General features: G+C 36.2%; 2 protein-coding genes and 1 pseudogene across 3 annotated transcripts; 2 read left to right on the top strand and 1 right to left on the bottom strand.

Annotated features, from left to right (window-relative positions):
- Positions 1 to 4194: 4194 nt before the first annotated feature.
- On the bottom strand, positions 4195 to 6110 carry LOC133860628 (uncharacterized; annotated as a pseudogene).
- Positions 6111 to 7501: 1391 nt separating this feature from the next.
- Positions 7502 to 12131, top strand: LOC133860102 (nudix hydrolase 13, mitochondrial-like). Of its 2 annotated transcripts, XM_062295757.1 has the most exons (6): positions 7502 to 7945; positions 8095 to 8187; positions 10065 to 10176; positions 10266 to 10349; positions 11315 to 11464; positions 11583 to 12131. In XM_062295757.1, exons 2-6 carry the CDS (start codon positions 8117 to 8119, stop codon positions 11874 to 11876), a joined length of 711 nt encoding a protein of 236 aa, XP_062151741.1. In that variant the 5' UTR covers positions 7502 to 7945; positions 8095 to 8116; the 3' UTR covers positions 11877 to 12131. The 2 variants fall into 2 exon arrangements, with proteins under 2 accessions (XP_062151741.1, XP_062151742.1); XM_062295758.1 differs by lacking the exon at positions 7502 to 7945 and having other exon boundaries at positions 10024 to 10176.
- A 7771-nt stretch (positions 12132 to 19902) lies between these two features.
- On the top strand, positions 19903 to 20924 carry LOC133861760 (ethylene-responsive transcription factor LEP-like). The gene has a single exon (XM_062297559.1). It carries the CDS (start codon positions 19988 to 19990, stop codon positions 20765 to 20767), a length of 780 nt encoding a protein of 259 aa, XP_062153543.1. The 5' UTR covers positions 19903 to 19987; the 3' UTR covers positions 20768 to 20924.
- Positions 20925 to 21914: the final 990 nt, after the last annotated feature.

The raw sequence follows: 21914 nt of genomic DNA, 5'->3' as shown, positions 1-21914 counted from the left end.
CTGGAAATCGGCTCCTCTAGCTCTGTCGACGGCGGCTCAACAACACCCACTGGAGATCGGGCATGGGTTTCACGAAATCGCTCGGTTTCTCTCCTGGGTCGATGGGTTTGGGTATATTGGTCTCGTTAACGCATCAAGAAGATGAAGAAAAAGCAAAAATAAATAAATAAAAGGTAAAAAAATAATATTTTAATCTATAAGGAAAGATAAAGGAAAGTTGTTGTAGGTGTTTTTGTATTGGGAAAAAAAAATGGTTTGATTCTCTAATTTTTTTTTTAAATTAATAAAAAATAGTTGAGAATTTGCTACTAATGCTAATGCTCTAATGAGACCGTAAATTAGGACATTGTGGTTCCAATTTTACTTTTTGAGGAATTTTTGTTTGCCAAAACTCAAAAGAAGAAGAAGAAGAAGAGGAGGAGAAGAGGAGAGAGAATCAGCTGAAAGAAAGATGAAAAGAAAGAGACAAAAAGAATGGTTTGGGTTGTCAAAATTGATTTGAGTTGGGGAACTGAATTTAGGTACCATCCAAGACGTGAATGGTCCAAATTGAATCAGTTGATCATAAGAAATATCTTTTAATAGGGTACTTGCTTTGGACAAATCACACAAGCGTAATTTATTTTCATGGCCGGTTTGTCGGAGAGAAACCTCCAAAAGGTGTTGACCCAAGTAAACGCCTTGCGAGTTGCGGCCCTTTTTTTTCACCATTAAATATTTCGCTTGCAAACAGGCTAGGGAGGAGGATTCCATCAGCAAATATGTAAAAGTTCAACTTAATAGTAACGTATTCCAAAGGGTAAGTACGTAGATCGCCCAAGGCTTGTTTGTCCAAGTAAATCTCATAAAATTGTACTTATCCAAATTGTTAATAATTTAAACAGTAAAATTGTTGGAATCTCTATCCCCATAATTTCAGTTGTAAACTGTGACTAGATGAAAAAAATTACTAACCAAAAGAAACTCATGGCTTTGAATTTGGTGGCATCTCTATATATCTTTATGTTTTGCCACGTAGCGGGGTTGTCATGGAGTCTTCGTCTGTAGTGAGGGTAAATATAGATTCTTTTATCACAATGGGGACGGAAAATCGCGTGCTTTGAAATTTGGAACACACTTTACTAGTAAGGAAAAGGATAACCGGAAAAGGAAGATCATTACGAGGTCACAAACAGCAATCAATTCACCCGTCCCAGACCATTCAAAAGATGCCCAAAGAAGGTTCTTCTCTTCTCTTCATCAAGTAAAGAAATGAGAACCGATACCAAAGCAACGGACAATGAAGTCATGCCAAAAAAGTTACTTTAGAAATGATAATGTGGAATCATTAATCCAGCAACAATCCAAGGAATCTTATGCTTTTGGCCTTTCATTACTATTCAAGCTTTTTGAGATAATTAGTGATTTAATTAACATTTAGCATGTTTATTAATGCATTTTGAACGAATCGGCATTTGATATTTTCAGGAAAAAACATTAGTCAACTAGAAAATGTTTTCAATTGATCGACCAAAAAAATTAACTTTCCTGTGGCGTAAAATAATTTACGATTTTCATCTGCGTAAATCATTTTCAGTCGTTCTCCCACACCTAGGATAAACAATTGTGAGAGGGTCCCTTATTCTGCCTACCTCCTCGAGTAGGTCTCGGGCTATCCGAACACCTGTCAGGAAAGGTAGAACCTACAAGGACCCTCTAACAATTATTTGCCAAAATTGCAAGTAATATGGATGAGCAATTGCACTCGATCTCAATCTTACACTTGAATGCATTTTATTTTCACACGATACACACTCTCTTCTTACACAGCTCGTCATCTTCATTGTCTCCCTCTCTTTCTTACAACTCTTCATATTATTGGGTGACTTCATTAGACATTGTTGGGCATATAATCTACCAACAATCATAAAATGTTTTTCGAATCATTTACACATTGGGTGACTTCATTAGCATGTATCTACCCAACAACCAATTTAGACATTGTTGGACAATTATTAACCCCTATGACAGGTGGGTCCATTATGTGCGCCCGGAATACGCCCCCGGTATGTATGCCCGATACCTACCTTCAAGTTGGTTGGTCACATGCTGGATACACGTGGAATACTTTGGAGTCAAATCAAGACAGAAATTATATCAGACATTAATATGGAGCCCTGTGTTTGATAGGGCGTTAGAAGACCATGACTGGTCCTTATTAATACAAAGCTTATCCCATACGTTAGCAGAGAAAAATGAGGCTTACAAATAAATGTATTATGAACAAAGGAAGTATCGAGTATCCATTCTAAAACATATAATCTCCTCTCTCTCCTTCTTTTCACCCTCTCATGACTCTTTACTGACTTGAGCATCTGAGGAGGTTCTGCTAGAGGTTTGCTTATCCCATATGTCAACAGAGAAAAATGAGGCTTACAAATAAATATATTATGAACAAAGTATTGTGTATTCATTCTAAGGCATATAATCTCTTTTCTCGTTCTTTTCACCCTCTTATGACTCTTTATTGATTTGAGCGTTGGAGGAGGTTCTATCGGCCAACCTCCGACGAACTTTTACTGTCTTGCAGGTTACAAAAAAAAAAAAAAAAAGACGACTATGATATTATCACATCACCATATTGAAAATTGCATCAACAAGCATAATGAAATGACAATTCCTTATAAAACATTAAAAGTACGTTGTTTTAACTTGTCAATGTTGGACGAAGGGAAAGGGAAGGTTGAAGATTCTCAAATAGGAGGAAAAACTTATTTTAATGAAAGAATTCAACAATTACAGAACTCTTAATTTTAGGAAAAAAATTTAAAGATGACTACGGAGCATGCATTAATTAAAAGGACATAAAGTCTCGGTGACTCGGTCGGTTTATAAGGCAACTTGCACGTAAGAGAGAGGTCCCCCTGCAACCCATGGCTGTGGATATATATATATATATATATAGCCTGCAGGCTATAGCTATGGACCAACCAACATGCATGTTGCTTTCCATTATTACATATAAATCAAGTCATTGACTAAAAAAGCTAATAAATCTGAATTGCACGACAGAAGGTGGACGGTCCACTGTCACTAGCTTGTTTTAATTTCAACGGCGAAACTAAGGGATTAGTTTACACTGTTTGAACTCAAGGAATTATATAAGAGCAACTGAGTGCCCGATGTTACATTAATACAACGACGACTTTATTGATCGAGCTGATCCCACATGGATGCTCATGCATATATGCTGCAACTACCATGCATTAATTAATTAATAATTATTGCCAAAATCCGGCCCTTCAACCTCTTAAGATTTGCACCATCGATATCTAGTCAATTCCTGCCGGCCTGCTGAAGCACCGAGATATCTGCCGGGGCTTTAATTATATTCCTATCTAGCTATATAGCTACTAAACAACCGGCAGGTTTCTCCAAATTTTATATATATATATATATATAACTGTACTTAGAACATGCATATATATATGGTATAAAAAATAGAACATGCATTTGTTTGGAATATTTTACAGAATATATATTAAAACAAAAGCTAAGTAACTAATCTACGTAAGTACCGGCCAAAACATTAGAAAAAGTATGTGCTTGGTTGGTCTTCGTCTAGCTCTGAGCATGCATGTGATCAGGCGTACATCATGTGTGTCGGCTGCATGTGGGATATTTATATTATGTCTTTGTCACATTTAATGATCGATGCATCATGCATGGGCCTCATTTATACTGCACAATCGTGTTTCTGATCCAATTTACTTTTCTTTTTGATTTAATTCATATATAAATCAAAATTCATATTAATTATAATGACTTTTGCAGTACTGCATGCAAAGTGTCGATCTCCGGCCACTGCAAGAGGAAGTTTCGTTTATCATTTTCTTTCACACACTTTTCGTCTACCTTTTGTTTCGTTTCGATCTCCTCGCCTTTAAACCAAAAAAATACATTTTTATATTACTCTCGATCGTCACACAGAGCTAGACTAGCTAGTCCTCCTTGCTAGGGGTGTAAATCCGGAGCGGGTTCCCGGGTATTGGGTGAAACCCGGGAACCGGCTCCGGGTCCCCGGGTTTTAGGATTTAAACACCCGGGCCCGGACCCGGGTATCCGGGGTGTCCGGGTATCCGGTCCGGGTTGTATATTAAAAAAAAAAAAAAAAAAATTTGCTCCATTTTTTGAAACTGAATACTGTAAATAATTTCAACCAAATATTTTACAACAGTGAATGTTGTGCTGGAAAGAGGAAATATAAACGTAGAAAGACAAATGCCAACTATTAGAAGCAGCAAAAGCATTTGCAGTGACAGAACATAATTGGCAAAGAAAGGGGTGCAAGCTGATACATATTTCAATAATAAATGAGGATAAATTACAGAATAAATATGATATTGAAGATCCGAAAGGAAAAACATTTTCGGAAAAACATGTACAAGCAAGTGCGTCCATAACCTTCATTGCAAAATAACATTTTGTTCCACTTAACTCAGACAGATAGACACTGCCAATATCCCCACAACCCAGCCTCTTCAGCATCTAAAATGCCCCAAACCCAAAGCCCCATCTCTTGCTCGAATTACTTGGATGGCCTCCCATCTCAAGTCATTTGCTTTGTGAGGCTTGCTGATACTGCTACTAAAGCTGCTACAGGAACTCTCATCGCTTACATCGCTGCTTGTGCTTCCTCTACACATACTGCTCTTGCCACTCTCAACAAAATCAACACAATCACTAATCTTGGCACTTCCACTGGTCTTAGCAAGACTACTGGTCCCATCACTAACTTTAGCAGAAACTGAACTGTTCTTCACACTCCCATACTCTGATGTCTTCTTTTCTTGATCAACAAAACTTGCCCCTGAGGCTCTTGTCTCATTTACATATTTCAATAATAAATGAGGATAAACGGCGGCTTGGGCTTAGGGGAAAACCGGAAAAGCTAGGGCAACAAAATTCTTCGTACAAAGACAAAAAACCCCCTTCCTATTTCAGTTCCTAAACCATGTAATTCAAGGGTAAAGGGGTAATTTTATTTTATTTTAATTGCAGAATCTACCCGGAGCCGGGTACCCGGGTATACCCGAGATTTTGTAAATATATACCCGGCTCCGGCTCCGGGTACCCCGGGTACCCGGATTCCAACCGAATTTCCCGGAGCTGGGTAATGCCCAGAGCTGATTTCCTGGCCGGATATATCCGGTCCGGATTTACACCCCTACTCCTTGCGTGCTTTAGATTGTTTACATGCAATCTTCCACATAAAAAGGGAACACGCGCGAAAAAAGCTCACACCGGCGTGCGTGTTCACTGGATTCATCTGTCAAAAAGGTAAGTAGCTAGGAAGGCACCTTCATCATTCCTACATGATAATATTAATATTGCAGCGTACGTGGATAAATTAAAGACGATTCCCCGTGCTGAATATGACATTATTTTGGGTGCTAGCTTTTCAACCGAGTACTTATATGGAAACGACACGAACGACAGTAGTGTTTAATTAGTTCTGTACAAAATATGATAAAATCTTAATTTTGATTCTTTGATTAAGAGATCGACAAGATATATATACATATATACTCTTAAATCCATGATTTGATGGGGGAGGATGTATTTGGTTCACTAAGGCTTTCATGAGTAATTAGACTGATCTACAATCAACTATGTTTCTTAATGCTTTTTAGAATGTGATTTTTGGGTTTTTTTTTTTTTTTTTTTTTTGGGGGGGGGGGATAATTTGAGTCAGTGACTAGTGAGAGTAGTTTTAAAAAGTGAGTGCAATTAGGGAGGAAGTTTCGGGTGAAAGTGTAATTTATGTTATTTATTTCTACAATCTCATAATAGGCTATAAATTAAGTTTAAAAGTAATTAAATTAGTGAAATAAAAACGATATTATTAATAACTTCGAGAATAATAATATCGCCGACTTTCTTGAAATGCGTCCACACACACAGTACCATTAAAATAATCAGAGGGATCCAACCACTAAAAAATACAAGGTTGACTTGGCTCCAAAACCCGAATCGAACCCAACTAACGGCTCAATGAAGGTCGGTTGTTCCAACAAGCTCCACGCGTCATAACGGGGTTTCACTGATTCTTGTTGCTGCCGGACTTTCATATTAATCATGATTAATAACGACAAAAAAATAAAAATAAAAATAATAATAATGATAATTTTCTTTTCTTTTAAAAAAAAAAAGACAAAAGGAAAATGAATTAGTCAATATATTCACTAGGTATCATCGGGTACACCCTTCAATAAAACAAAATAAAATTATTCATCTTTATTTTAAAAAAGCCTTATTCGTGCTACACATGCACTCTTCATCTGCCCTTCATCTTCCATTTACAATAAAAAAATTAATTTTAAATAAAAAGGTGTCTCTGATGTCACATTAGAGACACTTTTTTACTTAAAATCAAGTAAAAGAGGTGAAAAATAGGGGATGAGGGGAGGATTTTTAACATTTCCTTAAAGAGAAAATGTTTTAAAATGAAAATGATAGGTGGGGGATAAACAACCGTCCCCATCACCCCTTTTAAATTTTTAAATAAAAAAAATATAAATTTGTCCTTTAATGTTTAAAAAATATAAATTTATATATTTTTTTATTTAAAAATTAAAAAAAGAGGTAATGGGAGATGGAAAACCATCTCCATGTATCATTCCTCGTTTTAAAATATTGTTAAAGTAATGCTTTATAGATATATTTTTATCTTATTTAGAAAATATATATTTTTTATCTTATAATTATCTTATTATAATGTTGACATGATGTATATATACATGGAAAACAGATTACAACAACAAATAAAAAAACACAATAAGAGCCGGATAACTCAAAAATAACTCTAAGAATAAAAGTATGCGGGGAAATGCTTCCGAAGATGCAGGCCTTTTAACTTGAGGCACAGATGCCATAAAGTCGGGGTCACCATTTGTAATAGCCCGGTCCCATATTGGAAAGATAAGTAGCCCAGTGGATGGTTTATAAAAATAATCATGAGTGCTAAGTCCCATATTGCCTAGTTATTAAGCTAAATCCCTGACGTCCTCGTCAGGGCCACGTTATGCGATGCTCCAGTACCACATGATCTGGCATTACTATGGGGTTCTGATACCATTTGTAACGACTCAAGGAAAAGTACTAGTCACATCTACGCTATCACCCCAAAATGACTAGTCAATTTGGAACTTTTCCAGAATTCTTTATAAAACCCAGTTTTACCTAATAATTAGACAATGTTGGACTTAGTACTCATAATTATCTTTATAAATCACCCACTATATGTGGGTTACTCATCTTTCAAATATAAAACTGGAGTGTTACACCATTAAAAGTGATTTGAAAAATGCATTGAGTCGCATGAACTTCAACATAAAAACAGGAGTGAAAATGTGAGAGATAAACAAAGTGTATTCGACAACTAAGCTTTGAATATATTATTTTTGTTTTTAAAAAAAAAACTTATCCAATAATTATGTGTCTTACATAATAAATTAAATGATGGGATGCCATTGCAGTGAGCTCCTGTCCCGCGGAAATCTCTCGCTCCGTGTTTCTCTATATGTTTGCACTTGTGTTTCCTTCTCCCAAAGCCTCTTCGTCGTCTTCTTCTTCTCCTCCGTCTTGTTGTTGCTTCTCAGAACAAAAGAACGTTAGCCCCACAAAGTGGGTTGAAAAACAGGCCAGGCAGGGAGGGACCGTAAGGAGTTTAATGCGCCCTCAGAACTTGTCAGCTCTGGCAGAAGCCTTCATTTATTGATAAATCCACCAAGCAGAGTCTTTCTATTCACCACAAAATTTTATATCGAATGTACGGCGTTTGTCTCTGATTGAGTGTTACTGTTTAGAGCTTCCCGAGCTCCTTCTTCCTTCAGGCTTCAGTCTCATGCATGGTTAAGAAAGCAGCTGCGCCTTCTGTCTTTCCCAACTTTAAGCCGAACCTCGGGTACTTACAAGCTATAATCTTCTCCGTCTTCTACCTCTGAAATCTCTCCTCTTTGCTAGCTTTTCACTTATGTATCAAATTTGTGATTATATAGGATAAAGAAATTCTAAGTTTTTTGTTTTTTTGACTTTGTACTTTGTCCTGTTAAGGATCACTTTGTAGAAGAATATCATGTCGTCTCTGGAAGCACGAATCGGTCGACATCGGCAACGTTATGAAAACAATCTTCGCCTCGTTTCTGGGTAAGCCCTTTCTTTCACACCCACTTTGATTTCTTTTACTCTTCCTTCTTCTTGATTTTTTGTTCCATTTTATTTTCTTCGCCTTTTCTTCTGTTCTACTTTGCGGTCATTGTCCACTCCTGTTGACATTCTTTCGTTTCATCAGTTTCAGCAGTAAAATTTTGATGTATTCCATGGGCCTATGATATCTTAAAGTTTTGTAAATTTCTTGTAATAAAATCATAAAATTCATCGATTCCCATCAGCTTATGGTAGTAATTTAACATGATATATATAGGTTCGAGTTCAAACCATTCATCCTTTCGTATCAGTGAGCTTTTGGGACAAGTGGGAACTTAAGCGTCCCAAAAGTGGGAGCTTTTGGAAGATGAAGGAATCTTGGTGAATAAACATAATGCTTTTATGGGGGAGGGGAGCATCTAAAATTCTAGGAGATAATTTTCTTTTCATGTTAGAAAATTACATTGCCATCAAAACAATCCAACTAATTAAAGTGGGCCTCCTCAATTCGCTTCAACTTACAAAAATTAATAGGATTTGTCTGATCTGTTTTGTCTTGTCTGTGATTTTTTATTTTGAATGAGTGAGCTTGTCTTATTTGTGATATGTTAGTTAGCGGTATTTAAATTACTATGATTGTTAAGGGTTACATCATTGATCATTGTTTGTGACCTTCCTTTAACAGGATAGGGCACGGTTTAGGTGGTGATTTTCAATTATATTCAATGCTTTGGGGTTATATTTATCTGAATTGGAATGCTAATTGTTGACCATGGCTTAAGCTTTCAGTTCAATGCTCTGACTGGAACAAATTCTTATAGTAGCTTGAAGGGTCTAATTTTGTTCATATCCATGTTAGAATAATAAATCCAACAATCCAAACTCCCAATGTTCAGAAAGACTGATGGCTGAGATGAGGATCTGGAAGGCCTCCTGCCTTGTTAGATTTGAATTGAATGATTGCAGAAACCAGTACTGTTACAATAGAAGGCATGAATGACTCCCATATACCATACCTAAAGAAAACAAACAAAAAAATAAAATTGCTAGAATATTCATGTGTGAATGTAATACTTGGTTAAGTAGCCCATTTCTATTGGGTAATAGTGACAGACAAAAATAAATTATTAATATGGTATTGTTCGGCCCAAACCCATTTGCTTCAGTCTTAAGGTTAAGATGGTGTTCCAACATGTTATATCAACACATTCTACAATATCAGGAGGGGTCATCCCAGCATGTTATCACATGTAAAACATCTCATTAATCAAACTAATCACATCGGATAAGGTGAGTTTTAACAGTCTTAATGATAATATGATGGCTCTTCTGTGTTAAAGATTGAAAATGTCACAGCTTATATGTTGGTAATGTGTGGACGGTAACTTATCTTGTGACTAGGACTAAAAGTGTGCAACAGAACACGGTATGGAATGATTTCTTTTTCATGGTAGTTCAAGTGCCAATTCAATAGAAGGATTTTGTGCCAAAAATTTTCACGAGAATGAACTAGCATTAGCTTTCAATCTTTGGTTCCATGCGGGAGTCAACTGTCTACGCAAGAAATCTAGTCTTTTATTATTATTTGCTGAGTCTCCCAAAGAAAATTCCTTGAACCCAAGTTCTTCAACCATTTTAGAATGAACTAGCATTAGCTTTCAATCTTGGTTACATGCGGGAGTCAACTGCCTACGCAAGAAATCCAGTCTTTTATTATTATTTGCAGAGTCTCCCAAAGAAAATTCCTTGAACCCAAGTTCTTCAACCATTTTATGCACTTAGTTCAAGCGTACATGATGTGGAAGTACAATCTACCTGAATGCTTTTAACCACCAGGGTATATTTCCAGCTGCTTACTCATAAGATGCATACAACAGATGTATTCCTTACAGGCTGTCAAAAGAAGAAAAAGATCATAGTGAGAAGGAAAACTGTATAGAAGTTCTCATGGTTTCATCACCAAATCGTGATGACCTAGTTTTTCCAAAGGTACATTCCCTTTCTCCATTGTTTTTACTGTTTCTGCATGAGAAATCGTGGTTTCTTATATACTTGTAAGTATCACTTTGTTCTGCCAGGGTGGATGGGAGGATGATGAGACTGTTTTAGAAGCTGCTTCTCGTGAGGCCCTAGAGGAAGCAGGAGTTAAAGGGACACTTAACGTAGGTTTCCTTAATTAAAGTATTACCTCTTTATGGCATGTTCATGTGTGTCATTAATATAACATCATGGGGAAATTGTTTAATTTGGTAATTGGATAAATTTGCCAAAGTTTTGTATACGTCCTTTCATTCTTGAGATTATCTTACTAGAATGTTCTGGATAGACATGCCATAGCTTCTGTCATTTATGTAAGCTGTAGAATATTACATCCCTGCACTGCTAAAAAAAAAAGCTTTATATTCCATGATGTCTGAGATTGAGCATGGTATCTAGTGACAGCGTAGTAATCTTCTGGAAGAAAATGCCAGACAATCAGCAGTCTTCTAAGGTGCTCTTTCTAATGGGAAATTTCTTTTAAATGCACTAAAGATTTGCACATATGTATTGATCGGAATTTACATTTGTGGTCCACGCACCTCAATTTTGAAAGGTGCTTAGGCTCACGAATTCATTATAAATGAGATTAGCTGTTGTTCTGCCAATATTTCTGGATAATACCAGGCTGTAATGCATACATTATTTAAGGCTTCAGTAATTTGCAAATTTACACTACTCCTTTGGTATAGATGGTATCCTTGGTTAAATCCACAAACTAAGATCTGAAGGCATTTGATGCCATCTCTTAGTTAATGCCTGCTTCAATTACTTTTTGTCACCATTGCTGCTGCTGTTATCAAACTAATTTCTTCCATGCATGTTCGGAAATACAACCATATGAGTTTCCAACTATATACCAGTAACCCGTTGTATTATGTTTCTTGTTGATAAGAACATGAGATAGTAGCGGATGCTTGATGCATGTGCCAAGTTCATGTGTTGAGACTGACAATCAAAAGTAAAGAAACTAGGCATTTTCTCAATATTATCTTCTCTTAAAGCTGGCATTTATGAATTGCTTGTCATATTCCATGCTATGGAGAGATATAGTGCTTACTTAATACATCATTTGACTCTCTTTGTTTAGGAAAATCTCCTCGGAATCTGGGAGTTCAGAAGCAAAAGCAAACAGGACATTTGCAGCCTGAAAGGAGGCTGCAAAGGGTACATGTTTGCATTAGAGGTCACTGAGGAGCTTGAGACCTGGCCAGAGCAGAATAATCGCTATAGGAAATGGGTAACCACAGGATCGAACTTTTACAATTTCTGACATTAGATAACAATGTTTTGATCAAACGTGATAATATTGCCAAAACAGAATTTAACTCTATTGAGATATTTGTTTGTTTCTATAGCTAAAAATTGAAGACGCATTTAGACTCTGCCGGTACGAATGGATGCGTATGGCTCTGAAGGAGTTTCTTAGAGTTATGGCAGAAGAAGAGAAGTCTCCTTCCACGCCAGTGCCAGGTGTTGTGGCAGATTGTCAAATTATGACATCAAAATGTAAAGCAGTGCCAGATGTTGTGGCAGATTGTCAAATTATGACATCAAACTGCTGTGCAAAGCCTACTAATGGTCAACACCATTGCATGAGTCCTATCAGCCCATACCCTCTTGGCATATGCCTCTCGAGAGGTTGCCTTTGACATGAGTAGTGAGTACGTTTCTACATCTTGCAGTAGGTTCCTGTAATGAGTCAATTGTGGTACGTTGCTGTAACGAATTAATTAGCTACGTCCAGCAGCTCCTTCAAACCGGAGATAGACCAAACTGTGAGCCATGGACTGTTTAGTGAAACCATCTTCATTTCATCTCCATTAATTGTCTTAAAATTTTAAATATTGTTTCTTGGTTCCAAAATTATCTAATCTAGCTATGATGGTAGAAGTTTCGAATTCTCATTCCCTCGATCTGAGGTTTGTACCACATTCCAATATTCCTGATTTACATCCTTGAGATTGAACTTGTCTCACTCTATGAAAAAAGGGTCTAAAGATAAAAGATATGTGGCATTAATTGCTTGGTTTCAGTCTATGAATATCTCCTCTGCTTGGGACCTTAAGGGCCATACTTGAAAGAACATGCAAGAGGAATATCTGGAAAAGCTATAACATGGTGTAGATTATACACAGAAACCCAGTAAAATTCATTTGCTGAAGAAAGGAAATGGCAGACAAAGTCCTACAAGATTCGCGGAAAAAGCATAACTTAGGCCACATTCCCAAAAACAACAGTAATCCCATCCCGTTCAAGTTATAGCGCTTTTTGGGGAGAAGGGGGAACATTTGAGGAAGAGTATCTAACAAAATCCAGCTAACTGGCAAACAGATTCTCATAGCAAATCTCAAGCACTTGGGATCTAAAGCTTTCACCAATATGAGCACAAAAATTGTTATTACTACTGTTCTTATGCAACTTATCATAATAATACTAGTACGAATCCTAATTTTTATTTTTTTTATCAGCAGCAGCAGATGAAAACGAATGAAATTTCTTCAATTTAGTCTATTAAATTGACACGTCGTCAAAACATATGATTTCTCTCGCATGCTCTATTAAAAGTGTCTCACAACATATATCTATTTAATAAACTGAGTTAGAGATTCTTACGATCTAAGAAGTTTGGTTAGATAAAGAACTCTTTCAAGTTTAAAGAATTCTTTCAAATTCACTCTTGATCTCTCTCACTCTTCACTGAGTCTTTTAATAATTAATGGTTAATCCAGAGATTGATTGACAATATTATATGAACAAAGTGAGGTAAAATTGAGGTGGATATATGGTATTTCTCTCTAAGAAATGAAAACTATTGGAAGCCAATTTGACATATTTTGGTTAACACTTGGACTGTGGTAAGAGGCATCTTTTTATCAATTTGAGGCAGGGCTCCACCTCCGCCAAAAGATTGACTTCGGATTGAGAATCCAATGGGTCTACTTTGTTTCACATGTATTCTTTAATCCAACATATAGTTTATTAATCAGTGCCGGTGCTGACTTAGAATGAACTGGGTCTTGCTTACATGGCCTTCCACACATGGAATGCAACCCAAAAATGCTGCCCACTTTGCTTGCACGTTAAGAAAAAGGGGGTTTCATGATTGATAACCCTCCGACAGGGAAAATAAATAAAATAAAATAAAATAAAAAGTTTGAAGAAATCCCACATATATAGTTTCAGGTTGTGTCCCCGAGAAATACCTTCTTCCTAATTATGTCTTCTAGTGCCATTCAATTTTCAATTTTGACAAATATTTGGATTTTTATTATACGGAGGGATAAATATAAAATTATATAGGTTAATCTTGATTCGATTTATTTAATTAAATGGAAGTTAGACCCTTCAATTATAACCCGTTCATTGCAAATTGTATTTTTGTCTTGAATTTACGGATCGTGTATAAAATTACCGACCTCATTCTCTTGATGAAAAGCATTTACCGAGTAGAGTGCATTTAGACACTCATCAGAGAAGACAAGATTAATTATTTTTTTTGTTTTTTTTGGACGAATCAATGCCTTTATAAACCAAACACAACAGAAAACGACACTCCAGTAAACACTGAATACACCTTACAAACAAGAGAACAAACTCTCTACGCATCAAACTAGCGACCAAACAAAATGCTGCATAGCCAAAACCCACAGAACAACTAAAACCAGAACCAAAACAACATTTTTACAAACACCACTGATGTGATAGGCTACCCGAGAGATTCTTCAGCTTCCTACTAGATAAGACCCGAGTTCTAACATCCCCTTTAATCCGAGCAACAAGAGCTTCTTCAGTCAAATGAGTATTACCATAACAAAGGTCATTCCTCAACTTCCATAAATGGTATATAGCTGCTGCCAAACAAAGTTTACAGAGTATATTTTGCAGACTTTTACCCTTCAAATTGCAGCTCCAGACCAAAATATCATCCCAGTACACACAAGGGTTAAAAACACAACAAGCATCCATCAAATGACGCCAAACTCTTCTACAGAAACTATATTGGAAGAACAAATGATCAATCGATTCCAAGCACTCATAACAGAACCGACATAAAGGATTTCCAGTAATTCCTCAGCCACACATACGTTCTTTGGTAGTAAGAGCATTCCTACAAACAAGTTATAACATAAAAGCATGTTGAGGAATGGCCAACGGAAACCACACAACCTGCCACCAAGGAACCTCATGGGCTTTAGTCCGAAGAGAATTCCAAGTCTCCGAACATGAGTAGGTTCCCCTTCTAGATTTCCACATAGGAATATCAGCTTCACCAATGGCAATATCTGGAAGTTGACTCTGAATATGAACCAAAGCTTCCGAACGAGCAGGGGGCAAAATCCAATTTCCATTTTTTAGAACAGTAGACAGCTTAGCATCATTGCCAATCCCGGAATCATAAACTATCCGAAATTCATAAATATCAACAAGTCTACCAGCCGGGTGCCAAGCATCAAACCAGAGAGATATATCATGACATTTCCCAACTTTAAAGCTAAGAAAATCCTTAGCTACATCCCGAAGCTCGATTAATTCTCAATTATATATCTGACAAAGCTAAGACAAAGGAATGGTTTCAACTTTGAAACCCCAGAAATCCAAATCCCAATGGAACTTTGATCAACCTGGGTGTGCATAACGTTGTAATAATAAAAAATAAGAGTTTGTCCCTTTCTAGTCTTGCTAGCTTAGCTTTCCGACCTTTTGTGCTTGGGTGCATCAGAATTCTTATCTACACAATACTACGCCCCTCCATGAAAAGCATGAACAATATTCCTCAATTTCCGAATTTCTTTTTTTTTTTTCTTCTATTTCTTGTAGTAATAAAAGATCAAGTGCTATTGCCTTTCTTATTAAAAAAAAAAAACTCCTTTTTGGTTTCCAACATGAAGTTTTGCAAATTGAGCTTCTACACTTGAGATCTTTGAAGCAAGACTCCAATGAGTATATAATCCTTTTTATTATTTTTCTTTTTGGATCAGAAGTGGGAATGATCATTTTTTCGTAATTCTTTTTCTTATTCAATTATAAAAAGAAAAAAAGAAAAAAGAATGACTTAGAAACCCCAATCTTGCAAGTCCAACATGTACAGGATGACACCATGTAACCTTGACCAAATAGCCAAAGAGAAATCGTGCATACATGATACAACACTTATTATTAGTAGTATTATATTACCATAAGGTAACCCACTTACCATACAATTACCTTTTTGTATGGGGAATTGAAAGAGAGTGGACCATATCGTGGGGCAGTTGGTCTAAGGCCACTAGCAAGGTCTATCTATTTTCCTCCATAAGTGACTATTGCCTTGTGCTTGCATTTGTTTTCTTCAAGAAACCCATGGCTATGGGTTGCAACCACGTGGCTACCTATCATGATTCATATGTTTGAACTTCTTTATATTTCTCCTCACAAATTTTGAGAAGGAAATTTGTGTTAGATGTGCTGAATTTGAGTCGTGTTGTGTTGAGATATTAGTATAAGATTATATAAATAAATTTTAATTTGTTAATTTTATGTTGGATTTATATTAGGTTCACAAGTCATATTAAAATTTGTCATTCCTAATATCGCATATTAAGTTTGAGTCCTATCGAGACATGAATATAAAATTATATAAGTTAATCTTAATTCGTTAATTTTATGTCGAATTTACATGTTGTGTTAAAAATTGTCCACACATTTGTAATTGAAAACGAGCATTGATATATGTACTATTAATTAAGTGTAAAACCCTTAGAAATTCTAGTAATAGTCAATGTGAATAATGTCGTGTCAAATTTAGCTCTTAAATAGTCCATTTCACACTTTTAGCTATAATTAAGTTGTCACATCAATATCAATTTGTGTCGACGTTCTTACAAAACCAAAACATATACCCCATTGGAAAAGGGGATGCATGCCTCAACCTTCCCTTTTAAATGAAAAAATAAAAATAAAAAGGACAACAATAAAAAAATAATGCCCAATCAAGAGAAACGGGTAGAAAAAGAAGCCTTTTGGGTTTGAAAAAAAGATGAAAAGGCTGTGGAACCTAGCTATCATTGGTTTTCTTGTTCAAATTGGATGCACATGGCTGAGCAATGATATTCCTCAAACACCTCACCTAACAAAAGTCCATATAAATAGGTGAAATAATTGTATATAAAGCCCTTCAATAATCACCTCCTCTAAACTTTTCCGACTAATTAACATGATGCCAATTTTATATACATGATCATCCTTGCTAAAAGCTAAAAGAGTTCGACTCCAAAACAAGCTCCACTGATGATCACCACAATCTCTCAGCCTCTATTCAAGTTCTTGACTAATTTAGACCATTAAATAATAAATGGATATATATATATATATATATTTATGTAAGAGAGGCGATGAAAATACAATAACTTCGATCAGAGGGGGAATTAAATCTAAATGGCTAAACAGATCGATCGATGATCAATATCATCATTGAAATGGGTATTATATGACAAGATGTATTGGAATATTTATCTATGGCATGTGGGATATCTAAGGAGATATTGCCCTAATCATGGCCTTCATCATATTGTTTCAATATTCTTAATTGACAGGCCGCGGGAGAGAGGATTTGATGTGCAAATTTAGTAGTTAAAGTAAACAAATAATGTTAACATTTGTAACAGAAGATCGATCTCATCTATGTTATAATGGGGTTCGTGCGGTTAAATTCTAAGATGAGCAATCTATTTATATGCAACAATGATGACATTCATTGAGCCATCTATCTGCAGCTTTTCATGTGGAGGGAAAAAAACTATTGGGCGCGTTTGTTATTGTGTTCTGAAGAAGAAGAAAAAAAAGTTCTCATGTGACATAAATATGAAAACAGTTTTTACGTTCTAATGAGTGATTTATGTTTTGGGTACGTTGTTTGTTAATATCTTTAACTTGAAAATAAAAGAATAGTTAATATTCATACATCAAAATTAAGTGACCATTAGGGAAATATCATTCCAGCCTCCTCCAAGCGGCTCCCCCCAGTCAAAGCTTCTATTGGGGAGGCTTAGGCAGCTGATCTCCTAGCAATCTAATTGGCAATCTTCATGAATGAATGTTCTTCAGTACTCATCTTTGAAGGAGGTTCTCTGTTGACTATTTTAGCTATTAATAAAGTTATAATTTATTTATTTACTAATTGGCCGTGCGCCCGGCCCCCCTCATTTCTTACATTCATAAGTAGATGCTCCTAGTTAAGAAGTTGATTGCTTTGAAGACTTCTAAATATACCAACTTTCGCGCGGACTAAAAGTAACAAAATGGGCTGTTTTTCACCGTGTATTTTATAAGCATTGTCATTCACACCCGTTTTCTTTCTTTTCTTTCTTTTCTTTTATATATATATATATATATATATATATATTAAAAAAAATAAAAATAAAAAAAAAAGGTGGGGGGGGGTATGGTTTGATGTAATTATATGTGTATGATGGGGCCTGATTATCTGAGAGGCATGGGAGAGGTCCTGGCGTCCGCATTAATGATAATGGCCGGGAATGTGCAGTAGTTTAGTCTTACATTTTATGGCGGTTTTGTGGTTTTGGATGAGACCAACAAAGGAGATTTAATTTCTTTATTAGATCGCGTGTACCTAGCTAGGGTCCATCATTATAAGCTTCAATTCTCCCCGTTCATGCACACTCTTCATAATTAAGTACTTTTATTTTTATTTTTTTAAAAAAAGAAAAAGGATCACATGTAACTACTTTGGAGTGTAGCGCGTTCAGAACTCGAAATTCATGGAAAATAGTAATTAATTGCACTAAAGAAGCCTTGATTGAAGAATAATCATGAAACATGCAGGCCGGGTATCTACTATCTAAGAGAACATGCAAAACATCTCTAATCATGCCAACCCACTTATCTTTCTGTTCTATTACACATCTTCTCCATCATTTGAAACTCATTAATTTCTTTCCCCTTTTCCTTTTTTTTTTTAATCAATATTTAATTGGTTGCTATTGTGATTACTTTAATTTGGCTAGGCCTCAGAGTCTAGGCTGAAAGGCCAGGTGCATGTTGGCGAGCTAGGGACATTTTTATGAAACAGGATCCGATCCCCTAAAATTAAATGGTCCAAATTTCGACCGTCTAAAAGAGGGATCAGCACGTATATATATATATATATATACTCTAGGCTGCCTGAGAGACTGTTTGAATTTCAATAAAAATCGGACATCTTAATTTTAAGGATTTCATGCTTAATTGGCATGCAATATATAAGAGAAAAGATTGGATCGATACCATGATCATATAGGAAGAAAACTTGCTTCCACGGGCCGGGGGACCCATATATATTGCTTAATTAACTTCATTAATCTCCAATATTTATACTTGTTAAAAGTCCCAACTTTCCATCCAATAGTACTGGAATCAGGATGTTGTTGTGGGGGCCAAGCATTATTCAACAAATAATATTCAACTTCATTTCTTCTTACCTTTTATTTATTTATTTTTTTTCACCATGCATGCGTGTGATTTAATCAGATTAAAGAAAAGTGGCAGGAACAGGATGAACAAATTATTAATGACCATCTTTGCATGCTTGAGAATAAATGGGACCACGTACAGTATGGTATGTACGTAATATTGGGTCCAAATTAATATTCATAGTACCGTGCAAAAACATGATGAGATTTCAATGAGAATATATATATATATATATATATATATATATATATATTGAAATCTAGTATAATATATTGGTATTTCAATCAACTTATAAGTGTAAAACTGTAAGGTTAATTTGAGTTCAACTATGTTATATTAATTACTCACATTTATAACATATATATTAATTCTAATAAAAAAATTCTATTTCTTTTTTACAAATATATATAGTATCGAGGTTTGAACGTTCGTGTACTATTTAGAGCTACGTGAACATTCAACATACAATTTGACATACTCTTTAAAGGTGTAGGATGTACCTTTTGACATATAATACACTACGTCATCAAACGTTTATAGTAGGATTTTCAATTGTTCCAAAGATTACAACTAACATTCAAAGTGGTTATTTCTAGGAATTATAAATTTTACGCTTATGTGTGTGTATATATATATATATATGTTGTGAAGAATTTGAGTGACATGAATTGGGTTAAAAATTCTTGTTCATTTTAAATTTTGTAAATATTAGCATTTAATTAATCTGTGTCCGGCACTACAATAATATTCTATTTTTTAGGAGCAGGGATCTTGAATCTTATTCCTTTGTGAAATGTACTCAACAATTAATTAACGACAATACAAATGCACCATGGTGGTGCAATATTATATTGCATGGATTCTACTGGTTGTTGTTCTGGATTGCATTTGAACCTAGCTAGCTAGCTAGCTAGTTCCTCTTTGGCCATGCACGGTAATTACTTGGCAGCTACTTAATTCACAAATAATTGCCTCTCCCATCTTCTTATAATTCCATTAATTGTCGTAGAAAAGAGATCGACACTAGCTACTACTTGGTCACAACCACGAAAATTTGTTTCTTCCCCCTTTTTTTTAACCGGCTTAAAAAAGTGAACATTTAATAATCCAAATTAAATTAATAAAGGCATTCACTGTGAAAGAAGGTCTGGGTATGATTGAGAAGCTCATGATCAGAACTCTTATTTAAACGACAGTACAGAGCAACCCCAGACAAGGCCTCCGAAACAATCACAGGCTGCACTCGGAACACAAAGAGAAGAGAGATAGTACTATAGGCCGTAGGACTATTGTTTCACAAAGAAATTAAGACATGAACCCATCTACGGCGCCAAAGAGCAAAAAGATGCAAACGCAAACGCAAACGCAAACGCTAGAAACGTCGACAGTGAGATTTCTGGGTGTTCGAAGAAGGCCATGGGGAAGATATGCGGCCGAGATTAGAGACCCTTCCACGAAAGAAAGGCATTGGCTGGGCACCTTCGACACCGCCGAGGAAGCTGCCTTGGCCTATGACAGAGCCGCCCGCTCCATGCGAGGCCCACGTGCTCGCACCAACTTCGTGTACTCGGACATGCCACCTGCCTCTTCTGTCACCTCTATTATCTCTCCTGATGAAACCCAACAAAACTTCTCGTCCCTCTTTGTCCCTCCCACTCCCACTCCCACTCCCACACCCCAACCCCTTTCAAGTATGGATTCATGCGGTTTTCCGGCAATGTCAGATATTGGAGACCACCAGCTCTGGGCTTCTGCTTCCAGCTCTTGTCATCAAGAACCCGCCATTGACAACTATGGTACTGCCGTATCCGGCAACCATTCAACCCATAATAATCACACTGAGCTCCCTCCTTTTCCCTCTGACATTTCTGGATACCTTGGCTCAAATATGAGCGTGCCGGATTGTGGTCATGATCTGATGGGGTACTCGGAGCAGACCACGGTAACAACGGGGTTCGACTCAATGGGGATATCGATGATGGGGTTGGACTCAATGGAGTACATGCATAGCCCACTATTTAGCAGGATGCCCCCAGTTTCGGATACGGTGCCTGAGGGTTTTGATTTGGGCTCTTCATCTTATTTCTTCTGAACCCAGCCCTTAACCTTCTATACTAATTGAAGCGTTTGAGGCCGGAGTGGACCTGTTCATTCTGTTTCAGGTTATTTTAATTGGGTTTTTCCCTCTCTTTTTTTTTTTTTTTTTTTCTTTTTCTTTGGTGTGTATGTTACGTACGGTAATTTGTGTTTATAGCATTATGGTAACGCATAGTTGTCCATTTCTTAGTTTTGAGTTTGAGCTGATTTCGTAGAAAATAGTATATAGAAATAGTGTCATTTGCCACCAATGGCATTGTTTACGCAATATTTACATATATTTTTTTGTTTTCAGAGCAAGATAACAAATAAAACTGATCAGTAATCCACCCTACTATATGCCATCATTCTACTGGGCTAACTCTTAAATTAGCCATTCGTAATAAATAAATAAAGAGTTAATGAGTACTATTGACCACCTCAATTCAGTAAAATAGAAGTGTAATATGTAGCCGAGGGCAAAATCACCCTTAACCTTGAAGGATCTCGAGCCCTTCCAAAATCTAAAATTTTTTGAAAAATTTTCTTTCATTTTATGAAATGGACCCCTCCAAAATTAATTTTTACCCATAAAAATTTTAATTTCTTAGTTTTGTCTCCCATCTCCTTAAATTTTAGTTCCACCCCTGCATGTAGCTAGCATTATTCAGTCTTATAATTCTTTAACAAATAAGAGTGCACTGACTGCGTTGATGTGGTCAATGACTACAAATAAGGTTGCACGTGGATTGCTTTGAAAGATCAATGTGGAGCCGACTTGCCCCAAAATGAATAAGTGTTGGGCTTGTCAATGTGAATGCGTTAAGCGAGGCTCGAAGGTATTTGACCTGAACTCAGCCCACTTTGTATCTTTCATCTTTTGGGGCCCATTTTTTACGCGTGAGGTTGTGTACTTGTTTTGCAAAAACGTCGACCCTTAACAGAATGGACTGGTCACTGGAGTCTTGTAATTAGTTGTTAGAATTGCAAAAAAGTCCAACAGCCAATTGTGAAGGGATTTGATAGGGTTTTATTTGTTCAAATAGATCGATGAGTTCGGCACCTCAAGATGTTTGGACGGGCACCTCATCAACGCCTTTAACTAAATTGCGGCTAATTGGATTTTAAGTTGTTTGAATACCTGTTCAAATAAGTAAGTCTTT

The sequence above is a fragment of the Alnus glutinosa genome, chromosome 2, assembly GCF_958979055.1.
Source record: "Alnus glutinosa chromosome 2, dhAlnGlut1.1, whole genome shotgun sequence".
NCBI lineage: Eukaryota > Viridiplantae > Streptophyta > Magnoliopsida > Fagales > Betulaceae > Alnus > Alnus glutinosa.
Note: the sequence above shows the minus strand (reverse complement) of the source record. Positions and strands in the feature narration are given on the sequence as shown.